Below are 19,680 nucleotides of genomic sequence, written 5' to 3'. Positions count from 1 at the left end.
TTTTCTTGTTTTAGTTTTGTAATGTTCGGAGTGCTGGCTGCTTATAGGGATTTGGTGTAGGATAGAGTGTGAATGGGTCACCATACATTATTTTTCACATTTTGACTAATTCTCAGGCTTCAAAAGTTATTATTTGCATTTTTCACATGGAGCCAGTAGGTGGGGCTTCAAGTTCCATTTTCTATGTTCTCTTTACCGCCTGTTGTTTACAGTGCTCAGTAGGTCAAGATTAACACAATGAAAGAGCAGTGACTCCTCTCTTCCCCACTGTACCCTTACCAGAGATCATTTCAGGGTTTCTATGTGGAACAAAGGGGTTGATTTACTAAAGACAAATAAGCTGTGCATTTTGTCAGGGAATTTTCCATTAGCTTACTGAATAGAAGCTCTGCTGACTTCCATCATTCAATCATATTCAAGCAAAATTGCGGTTTTCTTCAATTTTCCTTGCACGGGATTTGGTATTCTTTGCAAAATGAATCTTCACTTATTAGGCTAAGGAGTATTCCCTGCACTCCAGGTAATCCACTAATGAAACACATATATGTGAGCAATGGCAGTCAGTGGACCTTCATTTTCTGTTCAGCAGTTACAGTCTTGTCCTTCTCTGACTAGACCAGCTTTTCTCAACCAGAGGAACCCCTAAAATAATTTTCTGGTCTCACGGAATCCCTGCTAAAATCTATTCTTAGGAGATCATTGGGAAAAATGCTTCATATTGGTGGCTGGTGGGAAGTATACAACTTTGACAAAGTTGGTCAGAATGACAGTCTTTCGGGTAGATAAAAAGATCATTGGTGCCATGCCTCTGGCTCTGCAAGTGGCATTTTCCAGCCCCAGAACTAAGCAGGCACCATCAAAAGGGAGGTCAAGCAGTCACAGCTCCAGGAACTCCTGCACTCCTCTGGAGGAACCCTGGTTTGGGAATGACTGGACTTGACAGTGAAAGGAGTGATAAGCTCATCTCTGTCATTCTGCTCTCTCCTCCTGTCAGCATGTTCCTTTATTAGTACATAAAAGAACAACTGAGTGCTGCATCTCACTCTCTTAGTCTAAGTGCTAGTGTAGAGAGGAATGCAAGCAGTTGGTGCTAAGTCAGATTCTGGTACTTACACTGCTTGTATTTAAAAGAAATATATAATAAAGTGGTTCTAAAAGCAGAAGGTTTCTTTTTAACCTAATGCATTCTATGCATTACAAAAAAAAAAAAAAAAAAACCTTCTATGTGTAGCAGCCCCCTTCAGCTCCTCTATTACGTACCTGACCCCATCTTGATCCGGTGATGTGCACGGGAGCCTCAGCTGCACAGAACTCTCCCTCTTGATATGTTGAGATACAGCAGTGGGTGCCATTGGCTCCGGCTGCTGTCAATCAAAGTCAGTGAGCCAATGAGTAGAGAGAGGGGGTGGGGTTGGGCTGAATAGACACACAGAGCAGTGGCTCGGTTCAGGTGCCCCCATTGCAAGCTGCTTGCTCTGGGGTTACTCGGCAGGAGGGAGGGGCCAGGAGCACTGGCGAGGGACCCGAGAAGAGGAACATCTGGACTGCTCTGTGCAAAACCAACTGCACAGAGCAGGTAAGTATTACATGTTTGTTATTTTTAAACAAAAAACACAAGACTTTTATTTCACTTTAAGGCTTTGGGCACACTACCTTAAAAAGCACTCCTAGCAGCAGCTTTTGAGCATTTTTTTCTGCTTCTAGAAGCAGTGTTACCCTATGTGTCCATGCACACTATTTTAGTCTCAAAGGGTTTTTAAAGCTTCAGGCTGGGTTCACACTAAAGCCCCGTACACACGTACCGATTGTCGGCCGTAAATATTCGGCCGACGACCGATCGGCCGATTGTATACTTGTTAGTATGATGCTTCCGACAGCCGACAGCGCATTTTCGGCCGAACAGAATCTGTCGTGCAGGCAATAAAATTTTTGTTGGTCAACACCAGAACGGCCGATTGTTCGCCAGTCAGTACAGAATTCGGCCGACAGACAGCAGATTTGCAAGACTGGGCATGCTCAGAAAAGAAAAAAGACAAGGAAAGTTAACCATCACATGACATCACTTCTGCAGTCGGCTGTTGTTGGCCGACAAAATTCATGTGCAGTCTTTTGCAGTTTTCAGCCGACAGGACAGCACCAGACAAAAGATGGCCGATCGTTCGGCCGACATTCGGGACGTGTGTACGGGGCTTTAGTTTGGATGTGGCTCACAGCAGGGGTCCGGTGCATCCCTGTTCTTGTTTCAGGGACAATCAGGCCCAAATTTTTGCCTGACTTCGGACCTGAAATGGAGCCAAAGGCGCACAGGACCCCTGTACAATCCTCCCTGCAGCCGCCACAGAGGTTTGTGAACCGGCTTAACTGAGAGCCTGGCACACTGTCCTGTCATGCGACTTTGATGCGGGGAAACCCACATCCAATTCGCACTAGTGTGAACCCAGCCTCAGCTTCTAGGTACAGAAAAAAACTCAAAATGTATTTTATTTTTTATTTTTTTTTTGCGTTTTTCCAACAGTAAAAAAAGATGAAAGCTCCTAACTGATGCTAACTGCTGCTAAAAGCTGGCACAAAAACGCTATTATGAGCGTTTTTCATCCAGCGTTTTTCTGGCATTTTTTCAGCTTATAGTGTGCATTGAGCCTTAATGTCTGCCTGGAATTCAGCTTTAAGGAAGGTCTGCTTTGCTTCTCACTGGTTTCATGGAGTTCATGTTTCAGTTCTCATTTCTGAAACTTTCTAAAAGCTGCCTCTGCAAAGATTTCACATCAAAGTCTAATCATTTCTTCACCATTTACCTGCTGGCTTTCATTTCTCACACCACTGATTTTGTTCACATTTATTATTCATCATTGGTTCTCCTTCCTCCAAAATAGTTGTCTGCTGATGTTCATAATTGTAGCTTACCATTAAATTTTCATAAACACACCAATATTTGAACAGGGATGTTGTTTAGAAAAGTGCAACTGTCTGACTAACCAGCCTGGGGAAAGAATTTCATATTAGAGTTGCTTCTGGCATGCGCTACTAGGGAAGTGCGACCGTACTGTCGTTGTTGCTTACAGCTCATAAAAGCAGATGCTGGTCACTAAACTTCAGAGGTGCAAAGTGGATACATGAATTTGTTCTATTTTCCATGTCCTACTCTTAAAGTAAATTCAAACCCAATCACCCTAATCTTGTGTAATTGTCAACATTGTTAATGTAATTACAAAAGATGTTTCCAATCTCTTTTCAGCTGGAGCATTGAAATCATGCCTGGCGATTCTGCTTGTTCAGACACTTTCTGTTATAGTGTTGTAGCGCTCACTCCCACAGGAACCCGCAGTCTAAGGTCCTTTGGATCCTCTCCCATAGTTGCCAGCCAGACACACAGTCACAGTCACTCATTTGGCTCAATGAGTCCAAGGGTATTCTTTTCTGATGCTTTTTTTGCAGAATTTGAACTTGGATAGAAGTAGAGTAATTGTGGGATACTCCAGTAACTCTAGTAGCAACTTGAGGACACTAATCTTCCTCCTATTATAGTGGGCACAAGCAGTTGGTGGACTGAGCTATACCAGGACACCAGGCACAATGTCCCCTTTTTGAGCAATGTTGACTTTAGCACTCAAGGGATAGCAGCAGCACACAGTTTCATGGATCTCTCACTCCATTCTGTACTTACTAATGTCCTTGGATATGGATCCTTCCAATATCTTCCAGACACCTTTTCCGGTGATGCCAGACCAGATCCCCAGACGAAGGTCTCTCAGTCAGCTCCAGCACTTTTCTGCAAAATAGCCCCTTCCAGCTAGCCCAGCTGGGACCTTAATGAACAGCAGACACATGGCAAGCCTACCGGGAGGACAGAAGTTCTCTAGGCTGGGATCTCCTCCTCTAGGACAAGGACCCCTCTGCTCTATCTAGCTTTATGCTCCTTCCCAGCCACCATCTGGGAACCTCTCTGCAGGGATTGGCCAGGGCTGCATAAATATTCAGCTGCTGATTTCACTTTCCCAGCCTACTATCTTTCAGAAGCTTTCCAGACAGACAGGGTAAAGCAGTCAACCCTGCATCCAGTGAAACACAGAACAGACCAAAACAATCACAACAACTGATTACAGTGAGTCAGTAACTAATTTTAACAAATCTAGCACCTACTGTATGTAGGAGGGTGCTACAGTATGAAAACCTTCTGTTCCTGTCTACCAATTGCACTGCAGTGTTGCCACTCTACAATGCGCTTCTAGTGGAGATTAAAAGTGGTCCTGCCAATGCTCATTGCACAGGTGTAGTCCACCGTTATCAGAAAGCTGATCAGAAGTATTGCCAGTAGCAAATCACATCAAAGTCACCCCTATACATAAAAGGCTTTCTATCAAAGCAGAGTCCCCCTATACATTAGAGTCCCCCCCCCCCATACATAAGAGGCTCCCCATTACATCAGAGTCCCCTCTATACATCAAAAACGCCCCATCATATCAGAGTCCCCCCCTATACATCATAAGTTCCCTATCACATCAGAGTTCCCCTCATACATGATAACCCCCTATCACATCACAATATCTTCATGGCAGTGCCCCCCCCCCCCTATTATATCACAGAGCCCTCACCCCATCCTCTCACCCGTCTCTGATCCAGGGCAAACTGGGTCTAGTGCTTGCGGCACCCCAAGGGATCCCAAATAGCATCCTAGGGTGCCACGGCACCTTGGTTAAGAAACATTGGTCTAGACTAGAGTCTCACCTCCTTGTTATGTGTTTCCCACCAATGTTAGTTAATTCTGAATTTTCCCCTTCAGTTCACTGTAGATTAACCTTTTACAATACATTTTCCAGGAGGTCAGTAATGGCAGCCCCCTTGTTTCCCTTATGAATGGTTTCCATTAATAGATTACACTTACCTGCTGCATGTTCCTGGAACTCTCTTTAGGCAGAGGTTGATGGACGCTGAGGGAAATACAGAGCTCCATCTAGTGGTTAATTTACAAATCTTTATTAATAGATTACACTTACCTGCTGCATGTTCCTGGAACTCTCTTTAGGCAGAGGTTGATGGACGCTGAGGGAAATACAGAGTTCCATCTAGTGGTTAATTTACAAATCTTTATGTTTAATACAAAAATGTTTAAGAGCAAGTGTTTAGATTGTGAAAGTCAATGGAAAAATGAAATATGTGCTTTCTGAAAATGCACTATTCTTACTAACCAATAAGTGTCCACCAACCCTCTCTGAGAAAAACTCTACTAGCTTCCACTTGCCCAACAATTGCAGTTCAAAATATTAACAACATACAAAGCCATCCACAAATTTGATCTGAGCTACATCACCAATCACATCTCATAATGCCAACCAAGCAGTCCTGATTGTACCCCTGTGATCTCCTGCTCTCTAGTTCCCTTGTCGCCTCCAGGACTTCTCCAGAGCCTCTCCTATCCTCTGGAACTCTCTACCCCAATCTGTCCAGCTGTCTCCTTTTCTGTCCACTTTTAGGCGACCCCTGAAAATTTCAGGGAAGCCTATCCCACCTCTACCTAAGAGCTGAGATTTTACTTTATCCATCAACTCCCCACCGTTGTTTCCTTTTGTATCACTTGCCCTTCCCTTTTTAGATTGTGAGCTCCCACAAGCAGGGCCCTCTAAACCCTCTTGTCTTGAACTATCTCCCTTTATATTGTAAAGGGCAATACAAACTGTTGGCACTATGTAAATTCTGTATAATAATAACTCAATATTAAAATGTGTGACCGCGCTGCCTCTAAATCAAGGTAAAAATAATAACTAGAAAGTGACAAAAAAAATGACTAAATAGGTAAGCGAGTACACCCCTCACATTTTTACAAATATTTTATTATATCTTTTCATGTGACAAACATTGAAGAAACACTAAAGAAATTACACTTTGCTACAATGTAAAGTAGTGAGTGTACAGCTTGTATAACAGTGTATAACAGTGTAAATTTGCTGTCCCCTCAAAATAACTCAACACGCCATTATTGTCTAAACAATTCATATTTTGTGTGGCCACCATTATTTTCCAGCACTGCCTTGGGCATAGCTTCACAGGTTGAAATGATCACAGGTTGCCACTGGAGTCCTCTTCCACTCCTCCATGATGACATCACGGAGCTGGTGGATGTTAGAGACCTTGCGCTCCTCCACCTTCCATTTAAAGATGCCCCACAGATGCTCAGTAGGGTTTAAGTCTGGAGACATGCTTGACTTAGCAAGGCAGTGGTCGTCTTGGAGGTTTTACTGTATGCTTATTTTTTACCCAATAAATGTTAGTGCATTTTATGAAGTGGGTTCTGTGCGGTGTGTTGAGCTTAATAACCCAGGTACTGCACTATTGGAGGCTGTCTTTTCTGTTTGTTGCCTATGACCTATGAGTGAGCTTTGAGGAGCCATCTTGGAGAGGGAATTCCATTGTTCTTAAAGGAACCTGAACACCAGAGTTTGGCTCATCAGATTGATCTGTGTTTATGCTTTGTTGACTCTTAGGGGTCTATAATGGAGGTGAGCTTGCACTTCACCTGGTGAAAGGAGCACGAGTGGAAATTTGTCGTTACACTGTGGTGTCATCTCTATGAAGCACCTTATTAAATAGAGACTTTTTTATTGCACAAGCTATAAGAAGCTTTATTTATTGCATTGTCCTTTTTTGCATTATATGTTTGTTTATGGATTTAATTTGCACTGGCACTTTAGATATATTTCATCATAGACTGGCTTATATATATATATATATATATATATATATATATATATATATATATATATATATAGGAAACACTTACCTATTTAGTAATTTTTTTCACTTTCTAGTTATTATTTTTACTTTGATTTATAGGCAGCGCGATCACAAATTTTTATATTGATTTATTGTGGATGTGGAAACACATTTGGTAATTGCAGTAGCTGCACCCTGTAATTTCCTAATTTCTACCAGTAGGTGGCAGCTCTCTACTGCCACATTTATACACTTTGTATAATAAGAATAACACTTTCCCTTTTATTGCAGCCCCTAGGTTCACAGTTTACTTTATACTTTTCAATTACTATTTACTACCATTTGCTTTTTCCCAGACTATGCACATAAAGGGAATGTATAGTGGTTTCATATGCATTTTTTGTACTCAATAGTTTTTATTATTTTTTTTAAAAAATAAATACAAAAATACAGAAGATGAACACATCCACACAGTGAAAAGCAATGCACAACAAAAGGTGGTTTCTCATTGACCAAACAATGCTATTAAAAAGCTGACCCGAGATACGCAGCAGATGGGCACATTTTTTTTATATTGTGGATGAAAAAATATGTTTTTCTATCCCACCAGCAGGTGGAGCTCTCGGCCCCTTTTTACATGTTTTCCTCTCTCTCTATTGTTGTAAGAAAAAACTCATACCCTTGAAAACAAATTAAACTGACACGTCATACATTTCTATTAACATGTATCCAAATCCAATATTATGGCCAGGATAAAAGCCAGTCTATGATGAACTTATACAAAAAGCTGCTTTATGCAGGTATCCAGAGACTGTTGATAGCAGTGCACTGTTACATAGTTAGTCTGGTCGAAAAAAACACTAGTTCAACCAATAAAAGGGGAAAAAAAACATACAATTCTATATACACAATCCTTTACCCACAGTTGCCTTCCAGAGGAAGGCAAAAAAACCCAGAAAAGCATGATCCAATTTGCTAAAACAGGGGAAAAAAAATCCTTCCTGATCCCCAGAGAGGCAATCGGATATTTCCTGGAACAACTTTACCTATAAATGTTAGTATCCTGTTATATTATGTACACCGAGGAAAGAATTTAATTTTTTAAATCAATGTGTATAAACAGCATGCATGAAACTAACAGCTAGACAACTACGGGCTGAATAACGTTAAATAAATGCAGATTTGCAGAATATATTGACCTTCCTATAGCCGACACAATTTCCTGTCACATTGGTGCATTTTTAAACACCTCCTCTGCTGCTATATACAGTGGGTACGGAAAGTATTCAGACCCCCTTAAATTTTTCACTCTTTGTTATATTGCAGCCATTTGCTAAAATCATTTAGGTTCATTCTTCTTCCTCATGAATGTACACATAGCACCCCATACTGACAGAAAAACACAGAATTGTTGACATTGTTGCAGATTTATTAAAGAAGAAAAACTGAAATATCACATGGTCCTAAGTATTCAGACCCTTTGCTCAGTATTTAGTAGAAGCCCCCTTTTCATCTAATACAGCCAGGAGTCTTTTTGGCAAAGATGCAACAAGTCTTTCACACCTGGATTTGGGGATCCTCTGCCATTCCTCCTTGCAGATCCTCTCCAGTTCTGTCAGGTTGGATGGTAAACGTTGGTGGACAGCCATTTTTAGGTCTCTCCAGAGATGCTCAATTGGGTTTAAGTCAGGGCTCTGGCTGGGCCATTCAAGAACAGTCACGGAGTTGTTCTGAAGCCACTCCTTCGTTATTTTAGCTGTGTGCTTAGGGTCATTGTCTTGTTGGAAGGTAAACCTTCGGCCCAGTCTGAGGTCCAGAGCACTCTGGAGAAGGTTTTTGTCCAGGATATCCCTGTACTTGGCCGCATTCATCTTTCCCTCGATTGCAACCAGTCGTCCTGTCCCTGCAGCTGAAAAACACCCCCACAGCATGATGCTGCCACCACCATGCTTCACTGTTGGGACTTTATTGGACAGGTGATGAGCAGTGCCTGGTTTTCTCCACACATACCGCTTAGAATTAAGGCCAAAAAGTTCTATTTTGGTCTCATCAGACCAGAGAATCTTATTTCTCACCATCTTGGAGTCCTTCAGGTTTTTTTTTAGCAAACTCCATGCGGGCTTTCATGTGTCTTACACTGAGGAGAGGCTTCCGTCGGGCCACTCTGCCATAAAGCCCCGACTGGTGGAGGGCTGCAGTGATGGTTGACTTTCTACAACTTTCTCCCATCTCCTGACTGCATCTCTGGAGCTCAGCCACAGTGATCTTTGGGTTCTTCTTTACCTCTCTCACCAAGGCTCTTCTCCCCCGATAGCTCAGTTTGGCCGGACGGCCAGCTCTAGGAAGGGTTCTGGTCGTCCCAAACGTCTTCCATTTGAGGATTATGGAGGCCACTGTGCTCTTAGGAACCTTAAGTGCAGCAGAAATCTTTTTGTAACCTTGGCCAGATCTGTGCCTTGCCACAATTCTGTCTCTGAGCTCTTCAGGCAGTTCCTTTGACCTCATGATTCTCATTTGCTCTGACATGCATTGTGATCTGGAAGGTCTTATATAGACAGGTGTGTGGCTTTCCTAATCAAGTCCAATCAGTATAATCAAACACAGCTGGACTCAAATGAAGGTGTAGAACCATCTCAAGGATGATCAGAAGAAATGGAAAGCACCTGAGTTAAATATATGAGTGTCACAGCAAAGGGTCTGAATACTTAGGACCATGTGATATTTCAGTTTTTCTTTTTTAATAAATCTGCAACAATGTCAACAATTTTGTGTTTTTCTGTCAGTATGGGGAGCTGTGTGTACATTCATGAGGAAGAAGAATGAACCTAAATGATTTTAGAAAATGGCTGGAATATAACAAAGAGTGAAAAATTTAAGGGGGTCTGAATACTTTCCGTACCCATTGTATATATTGCCCTTCCATATGCAATTTATCTTTATAACAACCTATTAACCTGACTAGGTTTAGAACACAGTCGTAATAAATCTCTCAACTTAAGGATGAACTACACCACCCCAACCATATTTATTATGTGAATGACCTCTTTTCTGCTGTCTTTGCCTTCCTGTTCCAATGACCCCCATCCACTCAAATCTTATCTTGGCATCACAAGGATGAAGAATTTCTCATTGGAAAAAAGAACTGCAATAAAAACTTGACAGGTCCAACCCTTCCCTAAACTATACAAAGAAGTTTGGGCTAAGGGAAGGGTAACAACTGTCAGGAAGTTGTAGATGGGATTTAATTAATGTTGTATAAAAGTTGAATGACTGTCTTCTTTGATGTTTGTACCAGTAATGCTTTATAATCTTTTGAATGGCAGGTGGCCCGGGATCCGGTAAAGGGATTCAGTGTGAAAAATTAATGCAGAAATACGGCTTCACCTACTTGTCTGTAGGTGATCTGCTGCATAGTGATCTGGCCATGCCTTCGGAAAGAAGTAAACTCATAAAGGATTTAATGGAACATGGGGATCCGGTGCCAATGGTGAGTGTAATTTAAATGTAATTCTTTTTTTAGCCTGCCTCGCCTCCACAATGCACACACATAAAAATGCACTCATTGGGGCCGCCTATGTATGAAAATGTTGCTTGCAATGAACATGTTACATATCTAGGCTCACTCCAGAATGAAGACCATATTTCTAAGATGGTTGACTCTAAACTGATGACCTGAAGGGGTTTTTAAAAAGCATAATCAAATAAATTGAAATTTTAGGGTGCTTAAGTTCGTAGTCATTTTGTGGGCGCATGCACATTTAAAACTTGATGTGTTAGGTATCTACAGCTGCAAGAAAAAGTATGTGAACCCTTTGGAATGATAGGGATTTCTGCACAAATTGGTCATAAAATGTGATCTGATCATCATCTAAGTCACAACAATAGACAATCACAGTCTGCTTAAACTAATAACACACATAAAATGAAATGTTGCCATGTTTTTATTGAACACACCATGTAAACATTCACAGTGCAGGTGGAAAAAGTATGTGAACCCTTGGATTTAATAACTGGTTGAACCTCCTTCGGCAGCAATAACTTCAACCAAACGTTTCCTGTAGTTGCAGATCAGACCTGCACAACGGTCAGGAGTAATTCTTGACCATTCCTCTTTACAGAACTGTTTCAGTTCAGCAATATTCTTGGGATGTCTGGTGTGAATCGCTTTCTTGAGGTCATGCCACAGCATCTCAATCGAGTTGAGGTCCGGACTCTGACTGGGCCACTTCAGAAGGCGTATTTTCTTCTTTTTAAGCCATTCTGTTGTTGATTTACTTCTATGCTTTGGGTCATTGTCCTGTTGCAACACCCATCGTCTGTTGAGCTTCAGCTGGTAGACAGATGGCCTTAAGTTCTAATGCAAAATGTCTTGATAAACTTGGGAATTAATTTTTCCTTCAATGATAGCAATCCGTCCAGGCCCTGATGCAGCAAAGCAGCCCCAAACCATGATGCCCCCACCACCATACTTCACAGTTGGGATGAGGTCTTGATGTTGGTGTGCTGTGCCTCTTTTTCGCCACACATAGTGTTGTGTGTTTCTTCCAAACAACTCAACTTTGGTTTCATCTGTCCACAGAATATTTTGCCAGTACTGCTGTGGAACATCCAGGTGCTCTTGTGCAAACTGTAAACGTGCAGCAATGTTTTGTTTGGACAGCAGTGGGTTCCTTTGTAGTATCCTCCCATAAAATCCATTCTTGTTTAGTGTTTTACGTATTGTAGATTCGCTAACAGGGATGCTAGCATTTGCCAGTGACTTTTGTAAGTCTTTAGCTGACACTCTAGGATTCTTCTTCACCTCATTGAGCCGTCTGCGCTGTGCTCTTGCAGTCATCTTCACAAGACGGCCACTCCTAGGGAGAGTAGCAGCAGTGCTGAACTTTCTCCATTTATAGACAATTTGTCTTACCTTGGACTGATGAACAGCAAGGCTTTTGGAGATCCTTTTATAACCCTTTCCAGCTTTATGCAAGTCACCAATTCTTAATCGTAGGTCTTCTGAGAGCTCTTTTGTGCGAGGCATCATTCACATCAGGCAATGCTTCTTGTGAAAAGCAAACCCAGTTGGTGTGTGTTTTTTATAGGGCAGGGCAGCTGTAACCAACACCTCCAATCTCATCTCATTGATTGGACTCCAGTTGGTTGACATCTGACTCCAATTAGCTCTTGGAGATGTCATTAGTCTAGGGGTTCACATACTTTTTCCACCTGCACTGTGAATGTTTACATGGCGTGTTCAATAAAAACATGGCAACATTTCATTCTTTGTGTGCTATTAGTTTAAGCAGACTGTGATTGTCTATTGTTGTGACTTAGATGATGATCAGATCACATTTTATGACCAATTTGTGCAGAAATCCATATCATTCCAAAGGGTTCACATTACTTTTTCTTGCTGCTGTATTTACTTGGAATAACTTTATCTTATATATTTTAGCAAAAAACATGGCTAATATATTGTGTTTGTGTGTCCATAAATTAACTTTAGTATATTTTATACTGAAATTTTGTGCTTGATAAACCCATGTGCAAATATCGTGTGACATAAAAAACTGAAACTTCCACTACTTTATTCTCCATGGTCTTTCCTTTCAGAAAATATGTAATAAATGGGGGTTTAGGCCTAAAATGTGTGCAAAAACAGCTCTGGCATCGAAAGGGACAAAGAACAATTTCAGGCAATTAGTGAAGTATTCAGTAAACTGCTAATGTGGTCCAGCAAATTCCAGAGCTGTGCAAAGAATTAGGCTGGATACACACTATACAATTATCTTTAGATTTTTTCCTTACAATTTACCAAAACCATATAATATGAGGTCAAATCTAAACACTTTCAATTCGTATACAATCAGGCAGGCCATTGCACTACATAGTTGACGGTAAATCTAAAGGAAATCAACCAACAAAAGTTGTATAGTGTGTATCCAGCCTTAGGAAAGTCATCTCAATTTATGTCAGCCTTCCCCTAGCTTTTTGTGTGCAATTCCTTGCTGTAAAACCTCTATATAAACTATTTGCATCACCAACACATTAAAACTTTTCAAGCAAGATTGAGTCTGATTGGTGACTGTGAGTAGTAAAAGTTGTCACCTTCTGTATTGTTCTCCTTCCAGATTCCTTTTAATTTAATTTCAGTAATTCATGTTTATCAGCGGCTCCATCTGTCAGTTTTACTCCATTGAAAACATTTAAGATGAGAGAAGCTGCGGTGGGTATAAAGGCCGGTGACACGTTGTAGATAAATCCTCCTAACAGGAGAGGAATCTGGGAATAAAATGATTATGACACAATGTACGCTTTGCTGGAGAACGTAAGAGACAGAAAAGAAAAGATGATTATCCATCCTTGGCGTCAGTGCCTTGGTTGTGGCAGACATAAAATACATTAGTGAAATCATTCTTCTAATGAAAGGTTATGGAGATAAAACATGGCTCCCGCAACAAAGGTTCCGTTGATAGGAGTCAACGCTTTCCATGAATTCCTGTCTTGTAGATCCGGGAGGTAGGACTGCATTTAGGCATCTACATGTTCTTGTCAACCAACAAAAGATAGAACGTTAGTTCTGTTATTACATGCAAATAAAAGATTTCTTAAAGTGCATTTGTAATCAATGTAACATTACATGTACAGGCATTAAAGTGACACTAAACAATATCCTTATTCTCCAAAATGAATCCATACACAACCACTAATTAATGACCCTGTAATCTATTTTTCAGAAAATCTCTTTCCTGGTGCCAACATGGCAGTGTACTTGTGGTAGTGTGCTGCTATAGTTTGGCACCAGGAAAGAAAAATTACAGTACGTTTTTGATACAATTTTCCGTTTTCCCGGTGTCAACATGGCAACATGCCACTACACGTATGCTGTCATGGATTGGCACCAGGAAAGGAAAATTACAGTAAGTATTTGATATCATTTTCCATTTTCCTCCCGTGTTTTTCTGCCTCCTTGCAACAACCTCCATGAACTCCCATACCTCTCATTTTTACTCACTTCCAGTTGTTAGGATCAAGCAGTGCACATTAGTTGCGGTCATGTGCACTGCTCTATGCACACTACAAATCCCATAGTTTATACTCCATCAAGCAAGAGAGGGTGGCTGCATTGCTACATACAGTGGGACCGTGGAGAAGAACATAGCCTTCCTCCCAACAGGAAGTTGGAGCACAGCAGCAAAAACATTTTTTGAGATTTGGAGGAGGCTGACAGCAATAGAAGGGACTTTTTGAGTTTACGTGGAAATGAAATCTGCAATAATTCCATCTCCTTCAAGTGTCTGAGGTTCCTAACAGTCGCCAGCATCTTCTACCATCTTCTTCTGGGTGGCCTGTCTTCATTGGGCAGGTGCGGGATGACGTCACTCCTGCGCTTGCCCAGGAGTTCAGTCATCCCGGAACACAGGATCTCTGCCGAAATGTAAGCTGAGCCTCTCATGCACAGCTTAGTGTACATTCTAAAGTAGACTTAGAACAAGCAGGTAGTTTTATTATATTGCAGAGGAGACACAGGATGTTTCTTCTGCAAAAAAGAGCCAGCCAGCTCTTAGTTTTATCAGGGGCTTTAGTTTTGGTTTAGGAATACATTCTAGAATATAATTTCTTTAAATCAGAGTTTAGTGTCCCTGTAAAGCTGCTCAGCTTTCCCTTCATTCTTGCACAGTTGTACAGACTCCTCTCCTGTACTGAAATTCCTTACTCTGATTTCACTGCACACTGTAAACTTCCTGCTGTCTCTTAAGTCTTGTCTGTAAGGCCCCATTTACACTGGGGCGATCCGACTTCCCGGGGCGACCTCACAGGTCGCGGCGTGCTGCTCGCACCGCGACCTCGCAGCGGCCGGCACGGACTTCATAACATTGAAGTCAATGCAGGTCGCTCCAGGTCGCCCCAAAAAAGCTCCGGACCCTTTTTCTAAGTCGGAGCGACTTGTGTCGCTCCTATTAGAACGGGTACACAGCTTCTCTATGACAGGCGACCTACGGTGACCTGTCAGGCGACCAGGTCACCTGACAGGTCGCCCCAGTGTGAACGGGGGCTAAGTGTTTGCTTTCTTTGGCAGAATTGTGTTTGTTTTTGTTGAACTCTATGGGAATATAACAATGTACCTCTGCTCTATGTAGGACATCATTCTGGACATTCTGAAGGATGCAATTAGCTCATCGCTTGGGATCACCAAGGGTTTCCTGCTGGACAACTTCCCCTGTGAAATTAGGCAAGCTGAAGAGTTTGAATGCAAGGTGAGCACCTCTGTTGTGTTTATAAGGAAATTCTCTAAGCACCAGCTAGGTGGAGGGATCTGCAATGCACCTTATGCCTCTTCCTTCAGGTGTGCACTGCAGAAATCCCATGAGCCCTGCTAATACATTGCCGCATTGACATGAAGTCAGTCCTGCATGCACAGAACAGCTGGGTGATTGCGTGATCAGTCATCCAGGGTATAGACAGCTTTCTGGGGTGACAGGTCTCCTATTAAGGAAGCTCCTTCTACATAGTGGTTTTCTATTATGTAATTACAGACTTAAGCCTCATTCACATGGCCGCATAAGGCTGTACATCGCCAATAATTGAGTGTACAGCCCTGGCTAAAAGTTTTGAGAATGGCACAAATATTAATTTTCACAAAGTCTGCTGCCTCAATTTTTATGATGGCAGTTTGCATAAATGAAGATTAATACATGTTATGAAGAGTGATCAGATGAATTGCAATAATTGCAAAGTCCCTCTTTGCCATGAAAATGAACTTAATCCCAAAAAGACACATTTCCACTGCATTTCAGCCCAGCCACAAAAGGACCAGCTGACATCATGTCAGTGATTCCCTCGTTAACACAGGTGTCAGTGTTGAGCACAAAACCGGAAATCACTCTTAACGCTGATTGGTTTAGATAACAGACTGGAAGCTTTAGAAGGAGGGTAGTAATTGTTCTTCCTCTGTTAAAAATGCTTACCTGCAAGGAAACACGTGCAATCATCATTGCTTTGCACAAAAAGGGATGCACAGGCAAGGATATTGCTGCTGCTACTAAGATTGCACCTAAATCAACCATTATCGGATCATCAAGAACTTCAAGGAGAGAGGTTCAAGTGTGGTGAAGAAGGCTTCAAGGCGCCCAAGAAAGTCCAGCAAGCGCCAAGACAGTTGATTCAGCTGCGGGATCGGGGGAACCACTAGTGCAGAACTTGCTCAGAAATGGCAGCAGGCAGGTGTGAGTTCATCTGCATGACCAGTGAGCCGAAGACTTTGGAGGATGGCCAAGTAGCAATAAGGGCAGGAAAAACATCAGGGACAGACCGATATCCTGCAAAAGGTTCAGGGATTGGACTGCTGAGGACTGGGATAAAGTAATTTTCTCTGATGAATCCCCTTTCCGTCTGTTTGGGGCATCCAGAAAAACCCTTGTTCAGAGACGAAAAGGTGAGCGCTACATCAGTTCTATGTCATACCAACAGTAAAGTATCCTGAGACCATTAATGCATGGGGTTAATTCACAGCCAAGGGAGTGGGCTCACTCACAATTTTTCAACACAGCCATGAATAAAGAATAAGAGGGCGAATTGCAAAGGTCTTGAAAAAGAAGGGTTAACACTGCAAATAATGACTCTTTGCATAAACTTTGTGTAATTGTCAATAAAAGCCTTTGACACTCATGAAATGCCTTCAGTATATCAAAGTAACATCTGACAAAAAGATCTAAAAACACTGAAGCAGCAGACTGTGTAAATTAATATTTGTGTCATTCCCAAAACTTTTGGACAGGGCTGTATTTGTGTGGTGTGTGGTAGCACAGGTGAATGTAATAGGCCACAGCTAGCAAACCTGTACAAATCAACGACAGGCAGACTGTTTGCACATAACCATACAATGAGCAGTTACATGCAGTTAGGGATTGCTGCACAGCTCTGGACGCAAACTGTCTGCATCCAAGGCTGGTTATCTGTCCCTTTCCACTTGTAATCGTTTATTTTGCCATTACATGTGCAATTACTCTAGTACAATAATATCATGTTACTTTCTATGGCTAATGTTATACAGTATCTCACAAAAGAGAGTACACCCCTCACATTTATGAAAATATTTTATTATATCTTTTCATATGACAACACTGAAGAAATGACACTTTGCTACAATGTAAAGTAGTGAGTGTACAGCTTGTATAACAGTGTAAATTTGCTGTCCCCTCAAAATAACTCAACACACAGCCATTAATGTCTAAACCGCTGGCAACAAAGGTGAGTACACCCCTAAGTCAAAATGTTCAAATTGGGCCCAAAGTGTCAATATTTTGTGTGGCCACCATTATTTTCCAGCACTGCCTTAACCCTCTTGGGCATGGAGTTCACAAGAGCTTCACAGGTTGCCACTGGAGTCCTCTTCCACTCCTCCATGACGAAATCATGGAGCTGGTGGATGTTAGAGAACTTGCGCTCCTCCACCTCCACCTTTAGGTCTGGAAACATGCTTGGCCAGTCCATCACCTTTACCCTCAGCTTCTTTATCAGGGCAGTGGTTGTCTTGGAGGTGTGTTTGGGGTCGTTATCATGTTGGAATACTGCCCTGTGGACCAGTCTCCAAAGGGAGGGGATCATGCTTTGCTTCAGTATGTCACAGTACATGTTGGCATTCATGGTTACCTTAATAAACTGTAGCTCCCCAGTGCCGGCAGCACTCATGCAGCCCCAGACCATGACACTCCCACCACCATGCTTGACTATGTAGGCAAGACACAATTGTCTTTGCACTCCTCACCTAGTTGCCGCCACACACGCTTGACACCATCTGAACCAAATAAATGTATCTTGTCCTCATCAGACCACAGGACATGGTTCCAGTAATCCATGTCCTTAGTCTGCTTGTCTTCAGCAAACTTGTTTGCGGGCTTTCTTGTGCATCATCTTTAGAAGAGGCTTCCTTCTGGGACGACAGCCATGCAGGCCAATTTGATGCAGTGTGCTGCGTATGGTCTGAGCACTGACAAGCTGACCCCCCCACTCCTTTAACCTCTGCAGCAATGCTGCCAGCACTCATATGTCTTTTTCCCAAAGTATTTTTACTGTAACTGATTATAAAGTGTTCGCTGGAGTTCGGCTTCAGTTTGTCAGTGTATTTAAATCTGCTAGTAACTTTAGCACTCCCCCCTCCCCCTTCCCTTTCTGAAGGTGCCCCTCATCCAGATTGAGGCACTCTAACACAGAAGGTGTTACTGTGTGTGTGGCAGGTTTGGCTGGAGGATGGTGGTGAACGGGGAGCTGCAAAATGCACCTGCGCCTTTGTAGACAAAAATCCTTGCACTAGCCCTGTATCCAGGATACTTGTTTCCTTTGTGTTCCCTGCCCCGCCCCCACTCCCCTGCAGTGCTACCAGCATCCCCTCTCCCCCTGATATCTCATCAAAGCCCCCCAATGGGGCTCCTAAAAAATTGTAAAAAAAATAAAATTGTAAAAAAAATAAAACATTAAAAATGTAAAATAAATATATAAAATAAAATAGAATAGAATGGTAAAAAGCAACAATAAAAAAAATAACAAAAATGTAAAACTTCTGCCATCATGACCACGTCCACTGCCATAGTGACCACGTCCACTGCCCTACTGACCATGTCCACTGCTGTACTGACTATGTCTACTGGCCTACTGACTATGTCTACTGGCCTACTGACCATGTCTACTGCCATACTGACCTTTACAATGCCATACTCACCATGTCTACTGCCCTACTGACCATGTCTACTGCCATACTGACCATGTCCTACATCATACTGACCTTTCCACTGCCATACTGACCATCTTTACTGCCATGCTGACCATGTCCACTGCCCTACTGACCATGTCTACTGCTCTACGGACCACATCCACTGCCATACTGACCATGTCCAATGCTCTACTGACCATGTCCACTGCTCTACTGACCATGTCCACTGCTCTACGGACCACGTCTACTGCTCTACTAACTATGTCCACTGCTCTGCTGATTACGTCCACTGCTCTACTGACTGACACTATGTACAGTCCACACAGACACCACTGGCGGAACTACAAGGGTTGCAAAGATCACACTTGCGACTAGGCCCTGGCCTTCCAACACCATGGCGGGGCCAAGACTGCAGGGAGGAGGTCCGCTGCACAACATGAGAAAGGGATCCACTGCGACATCGTAAAGAGTCCTGGGACCAGTGGGAAGGGCTCTGTGCTTGGAGGGAACGACCGAGGCTGGAGGTTGGGGGGGCCCTTCATGCAGTAGCGGAACTATCAGGGTCGCAGCGGGCGGGCCCCCCCCCACCTGAGGGGGAGCCCGCCAGCCCCCGTTCACTTACCGGGCCGCGGCGTGAGGGGGCCCATCCATCCGCCTGAGTGTTCTGGGCTGGCTAGTGGCTACTACGTACGAGTCCGCCCTCCACGATCGTTGTGCGCAGGGGGGGAGGTGTCTACAACGTCCGCTGGTTGCTAAGAGGTCGAGGAGGCTGGCTGGGCAGTTTTCTGTAAAGCAATCTTCTGCAGCCTGCACTGCCCTCAGCCCTGCCGATCCTCCAATAAACACTCAGGAGGCTGATGCAGTGAGGCAGGGGTGGACACTGAAAGAAAGTCAGCTGACCAGCTGACACCAATAGAGTGCAGGGGGAGGAGGAGTTCTCCCCTCTGCGAAGAAACCACACACTGCCTGCTAGAAGCGTGCATGCCTGGCTGGAGTGGAGTTGCTGAGTGAGGGGGAATCGTCTGACTCTGACCGACTCCACTGCTATGTAAGTAAACTTTCCTTGAAGAATTTTGATCCCAAACTCCACCCTTGCTGGCTTTCTGCCTCTTAATGATCCCATGCCTGGCACAGAACAGATCTCATCCCTATCTACAACAGAGGTGTTGGGGGGGTGTAGGGATGAGATCTGCGGTGGTGGGGGAATGGGATCAGTAAGACAGAGGTGGTGGTGGGGGAGGATGACACCACATCCCACCCCTCCTCCACCCCCCCTC

At 43.1% G+C, this 19,680-nt stretch overlaps 1 protein-coding gene across 1 annotated transcript in view; it reads left to right on the top strand.

The window, feature by feature from the left end:
* AK5 (adenylate kinase 5) overlaps nucleotides 1-19,680 on the top strand; it is a 374,733-nt gene that overhangs the window by 328,920 nt on the left and 26,133 nt on the right. The window contains exons 11-12 of the mRNA XM_082266224.1: nucleotides 10,032-10,195; nucleotides 14,835-14,951. Of these exons, the coding sequence (XP_082122350.1) occupies nucleotides 10,032-10,195; nucleotides 14,835-14,951 (281 nt within the window). The remainder of the gene's footprint in view (nucleotides 1-10,031; nucleotides 10,196-14,834; nucleotides 14,952-19,680) is intronic.

This window comes from Pelophylax lessonae (assembly GCF_965119305.1).
Source record: "Pelophylax lessonae genome assembly, chromosome: 8".
Taxonomy (NCBI): domain Eukaryota; kingdom Metazoa; phylum Chordata; class Amphibia; order Anura; family Ranidae; genus Pelophylax; species Pelophylax lessonae.
Note: the sequence above shows the minus strand (reverse complement) of the source record. Positions and strands in the feature narration are given on the sequence as shown.